This window comes from Cyprinodon variegatus, unplaced genomic scaffold (genome assembly GCF_000732505.1).
Source record: "Cyprinodon variegatus isolate N-32 unplaced genomic scaffold, C_variegatus-1.0 Scaffold44, whole genome shotgun sequence".
Lineage (NCBI taxonomy): Eukaryota > Metazoa > Chordata > Actinopteri > Cyprinodontiformes > Cyprinodontidae > Cyprinodon > Cyprinodon variegatus.
In genome coordinates, this window is record NW_015150497.1 from 351136 (window position 1) to 357357 (window position 6222).

The 6222-nt window shown below is 35.7% G+C and overlaps 1 protein-coding gene across 2 annotated transcripts in view; it reads left to right on the forward strand.

The window, feature by feature from the left end:
- dhx36 (DEAH-box helicase 36) overlaps nt 1–6222 on the forward strand; it is a 46255-nt gene that overhangs the window by 18745 nt on the left and 21288 nt on the right. For both annotated transcript variants that reach the window (XM_015370304.1, XM_015370305.1), the window contains one exon: nt 2770–2875. In XM_015370304.1, the coding sequence (XP_015225790.1) occupies nt 2770–2875 (106 nt within the window). The remainder of the gene's footprint in view (nt 1–2769; nt 2876–6222) is intronic.

Below are 6222 nucleotides of genomic sequence, written 5' to 3' on the forward strand. Positions count from 1 at the left end.
CATGGAATCGGAATATACGGAACCGGTTCTGAACAGGAACCGGTTTTCGATTCCCATCCCTACCTCTAACCCTACACTGCTCCCCAGGTGCAGCACAGTGGCAGCCCACTGCTTGCCAAGGGGATGGATTAAATGCAGAGGTGAATTCCTCCAATGCGAGATCAATAAAGTTCAATTAATAACTAAGGTAAAGCATGATGACCATTCAAAACAATGACCAATGGTGTAACTTTCTGATGAAAGTTGGTGGGGACTCTAACAGTGGTGGCTGATAGACTTATAGTTACATAACTGGAGCGCTTTCATTTGGCCCAAACATGCATTTATTGAATGCTTTCCTGGTGTTAAGAACACAAGAGTACCACAATACACTGCTGCTTATATTTATAGACAGACCGATACCTTAAGTGCATTATTAATAAAAACATGTATATCAAAAATATTAATAGTTTAAAATATACTAATAACAGCTGATACAGATGCCAACAATGATATATCATGCATCCCTTTCAGTTCTGTCCCACCTAGGTAAATGTGAAATAACTGAAGAGTTCAAATTATGATTCCCAGTTATGGCTATGGGTTTAACTTGGTTTTCAGTCTGCTCAGAGACCAGCAGGGTCATAGAAAACCTGGATGGAAGAGGGAAACCATTTAGAGAATCCTCAGGGACCAGAAAGATCATGGAAATGCTAAATGAAGGGAGTAAAGTAAAAAGATATTTACAATTGCAAATGGAATTAAAATGTACGGTGAAAGGAAAATAGAAGTGGAAAAAGGAATTACCTTTTTTAATTTAAGATAAGAGACGGTATGTGTAATTTGATCAATGATTAATTTTTAAATGTTTCATTTCCAGGGATTTGAAAAAACATTTTCAAATTAGTTTCATTCTCTTTACTAATTCAGTTTCTAATGTGCAGTTATAAAAACACGTACTCCTTGTCCTCTATACAACATTGTCTGAGGTTTAAGTACTTTAAGCTGTAGCACTTTCTACAATAACCATATCTCAACATAATATCTCAGACGCCTTTAATTTATTTTTTGTATCAGCGTAAAGAGACGTATGCAGGATGAATACATTAGTAATTTTCTCAAATTAGCGACACAAATTATGTTTTTTAAATGTAATGTTCCCTTTGATTGGCACTGTAAAAGATGCGGTGTATCTGAGCAGCAACACGCCGTCTTTCTGTCCACTTTCTGAGCCTGCTGAATGTTATTCAGGGTCGAGGGTTCAGTGGCTCTGGTGCTCATTTTCTGTGGTCAGTAGGTGAGTGGGAGGGTCCATTCAGAAAAGGTCGCCAGTCCATCACTTCAGCAGTACATCCAGAGCCTAAAATGAAGCCAGATTGCACATATAGAAAATCTAGCTGCTGAGCCTATTTCCTCCGCTTTGTTGTTTTTGTTTATCTGTTCTCTATATAGCCACAGTTTGAGTTATGACATTGTGCTTCTTCTCTTCATTCAGTTTGGCTTCTCCTGTTACTGCGCCCTAAAGAAATTATTCCTCTGATGTCAGAACATGATCCGAATCTGTGGTCTGAAATTCAATTTTAAAGCACTCAGAGCAGGACAGGATCTTCTTTTCCAAGCCTTCTAGGATCATTTGTTTATTTCCGGTGATGAAAAGCCAAACACAAATATTAAGGGTTAAATTATTAACATCACAGAGTAAACAAGATGTACCTTCAGGACTTTGTACCTGCTGTATTGATGACTTCATGTTGCCATGCAATTTAGCAATGTTCACAGATCCTCTGTAAATATGGTCGATGATCTGTGATGCTAATCCGTTTTGGCCTCTTCTTAATAGAAAATTTTGAAAATGATTTCTGAGCATCATGCCTAGGAAGGTTATACACTTACCAGACACCAGTTGGGTTGGTCAACGGAATATATATATATATATATATATATATATATATATATATATTGGCCCCAGTGGCCTTTATTATACACTGTTGGCAGAAAACAGAGAGATTTGGGGGCCTTTGGACGTACATCAAATGTCGAAAGGCCAGGTCAGCTGCAGAGGTAGAACATTTGTTACATGCTCTACCTCTGTGCTCTACCCTTTTGCACGTTCTTTTTTTATATAGAAATTAAGTAGAATCCTAGAGGAAATGACTGAATAAGAATATTCTCCCTGTTTATGCAGCAATATTTATCATTTATCACCCTTTTGTTTATACTCATAAAAACAAATTGAAAGAATGAAAAGTTTCATTATTCATCAATATCCTAAATAATAATAAGCCAAATGGTAATCAGCTTTTGATCTTCACATCATTAAGATGTCAAAAACCAGAAATCTTTCAAAGATTCTTTTGACAGTGTTAAATATGGCATGTTGGTTTACATATGCAATATCATAATTGATGAGGTGTATGTGTAACTTGGCATGTTAATGAATGTATGTTATTATTGTGATTGTTTATTTTTCTCTCTATAATGTAATTTCTATTTTTAGAACCACCAGACTTTTCTGTTTTCCTCATTACTTTTTTTGCATTTGTTTTATTTGTTTTTTTCTTTTTATAATAAATGTATTAATAAAGTTTTAATGAAAGCCTGAAATGAAAGACAAAGACGCACTACAAAAAGAAAGAGAAAAGGCTTTAGTAAAAGACACATTTATAAAACACTGTTGATGCAGCGAGTTGGAGGACAAGGGCAGCTGTATTGTGTTTTTTTTTTTGTTGATTTTTTTTTCCTGAGGAATAACAGGTTGAATGCTCATCCATGTTTGTCGTTGTTTTACAGATATTCTGACAGCACCATTGAGGCTGTGGAGATGTTAGACAACGATGAGAAGATTGATCTGGAACTGATCTTGGCACTGATCCGTTATATTGTGCTCAATGAGGGGGTGAGTGTAATCTTTTCTCTGGTGTAGGTGCAGTCTGAAATAGGATTTTCTTTCAAAAGTACATTTGGACTGTAGAAGAAGATGAAATTGCAGGTACCCTCTTGTGTAGGAGCATAACAGGCTTTTGTTACTGGAACATGCCTTTAGGATTTTCAACATTATGCTGTTTTCCTTACATGTTCAGCGTTGGTAGTCGGCTGTAGTGCCTGTTGAAAATCGATCCACATTAAGTAGAAACTTAATAGGTGGCACAGCTGCTTAAGCTGTAAAGGGAGAGAAGTGTAGCAGAGCAGATGGAGGGAACAGAGCTAGCTTCCAAACACAGTGACTTTAGATTAGAGAAAATAACACCAATCCCGGCAGCATATCTGTGCTAATGAGTGATGGAGCAGATGCTCTCCCGCTACACGTCCACTTCCTTTTCTCTCCTTCCATTTCTCATCAGGTTTCTTCCTTTTATGTTAGAATCTTTTCAGCGCTGCTTTTACAGAATCTTACCAGCACCGACGAGAAGAGATAGACCAATACATTGGCCAGCCATTATTTTTGGCTGATATCGGAGGGTTTTTTTCTTGAATCTAGGGCTGCAACTAACCATTATTTTGCAAATCAGTTAATCTGTCGATTATTTTCTCGATTAATTTATTAATAATTGGATGGCAAAAGATTCCCCAAAGAGGATTGTTTACAGAATTAAACCAGGTGGAACTAAAACTTCTTAATAGAGCATATTGAAAGACAAAAAGGTTATTTAATCTTTAATGCAATATGTTTATATCTATTTTCACAATTTTGGTGTAATTACTACTCTAAATGAGTTGCTCTTTCAGCTAAAGGGATTTTTCGGAGTCTCTATCAGCAGCCATGCCTTCAGATCAACTGGAGCTCATGCATAGCTGCTACCTATGGTGATCTTGTAATTTAGCAAGAAAAAGCAATATCGGCCCCAGAAAATGACCAGTACATATTGGGAATTGATTAGACTGATGGTAAAACAATCGGCAGCGGCCTTAAAAAAAAAAAAAAAACTGTCCTGGTCCATCTCCACCAATTAGGTCAACTTATAGGATTTAATAAATTAAAGTACAATAGAAAAGGTAATTAAATAAATTGATTCTACATGTAAATCTTTATGTTTTTATATATGTTAATTTAGATAATTATGGCTTGAATTTAATAAAATAACCCTCAAAATTCTGTTTCTTTCAAACTATTAATGGCCAATTAATTAGATTGATAAAATTTAATCTATCATCTGTTTGCCTCAATGATCAAAATGGTTTTAATTTAGAGGTGATGAATCTGTAATAAGTTTCACTTCTTGATCGTAAAAAAATTTTTATTTTACTATTCTTAGTGTTTGAGATGCTCTTGTACTTTTGTAACAATATAGCAACGAAATGTAAAACTGAAATGAACTCAGTCTCTTTTAACTGTATTCCTTTCAAGTAAAGCAGAACTAGTTGTTTTATTTATTTGTTTGTGGCTGAGCTTGTCTAAAACGTGTGAAAAAGGCCAGAAGTAAAAGAGCGCCTGGGAATGAGAAGTGACTAACCCAGACAGACAGAATAATTACCTTTTCCTTTATGAAGCCATATCCCCATCAGTCACGGCAGCACTCAGCCACTCGACCAGTTGATTTGCCGTGGCATTGTCACACGGCTGAGAGGGAACTGGCTGATTCGCCATGACGCTCCGACCAAGGATATGGCCCGTCTGTCAGGCTTTCGCCTCTGATGATTGGTTAATTATATTGAAGAGGTCTATGATTAGACGCTAAGGGGGATGACATGCAAGCAGTAATGACTGCCTGCTAGGTGAAGCTCTATATGTGGGAGGATCTGTGTTCTTGTTGCCAAATAGTAGGCTAACACTGCTGAACTGCTTCCTTTTTGTTTTTGCAATAACTAATTTACCTCTTTGGGTGCTTTATTTCTATTAGGTTGTAGCTATCATATGTACACAATTTTTGCATCACACACATAGTCACATGTGACTGCAAGTATTTGTTAGTAATTCTGTGTAATTAAAAGGCAGAGGTAACTTATGCTATTAGATAACTTTGTTTTTTTTTTCTCTTCATTTTTACTGCTCTTTTTTAAGAGTGGGCTTTTTTCTGCTTATTAGAAATCATACTTTGATACATTTTATCTATTTACAATTATTTTGTACAGCAAAGTTTTACCAAGAGCAGGAAAATTGGGTTATCTCAGAATTACAATCGCTGTTAAAAGGTATATGATTATTGTTCTTAGGATGTTATGAAATTGTGTAATAAAAATAACTTCTAAATCCCATCATATCAGTTGTTATACAACCAAACGTTCAGCGAATTACTTTACTTTTTATTCTTATCTCTGATTGCAACTCTTCCATCACTTTCTCTGGCCTTGGGCATCTAACTTTGGGTCAGATGAGGGAAGGCGCTACACTGAGATCTTAGTAAACAATCTGAATAATTTATTAGTATGCAAAACATTGATTAGATTTTGCCACACAACTAATGTGTTGTTCCACTGTGCAATATGTATTTATTAATGAATGACATCGTTAGAAGTTCATGCAATATAGATATTATTAACAGATACGGCAATGATCAACTTCAGTTGTAATCAAGCCAGATTTTGCTCACTCCTGTTTCTCAGCTTTCTGTTTGCCCTTAAGCATCTTGGGCCCTTTAAACTTGGGCAGGTGTGAGCATCTACAGGAGGGAGACTTAATCCATCAGAAAGGATATTACATTGGCATGCAAAGCAGGAATTCACAACCTGGGATATATTAAGTAACAGCTACAGCGTTCCTTGGAGCCCCTTTCTAATGTTGCAGATAGTAAGGCTGCAATGACAATGTATTTAAATATAATGTGCAGCCCCAGGGATTGCAAACACTGATGAGTCAGTGATGATATATTTGTATATATTACAAAGCCCTAACTTCTAGCTGCAGCTTTGTTCTGTTCTTTTTTTATGCTGTGTAAAAGGTAAAGAAATATGTTATATGTCAAGCTGTAAATATGAGGGATTGCCTATTATGGCATTATTATAAGAGACATATCAGTATTAGACAGTCTTTTCATATTGGAGCATCCCTTCTGAATAAAATTATATATATAGTTTTTTTTTTTATAAGGCTAGCAGGGGGCCTAAAGTACGAAGAAGTATTAGGGCCAGGCTAGAGATTTGTAATTTTTTTTTATTTTGATAATAAGGTCATAACATTATGATTATAAAGTCATATAATTACGAGAACAAAGTCTTAACATTACAAGAAAAGTCATAACATTACGGGAATAAAGTCGTAACATTACGAGAATAAAGTCATTACGGGAATAAAGTCGTAACATTACG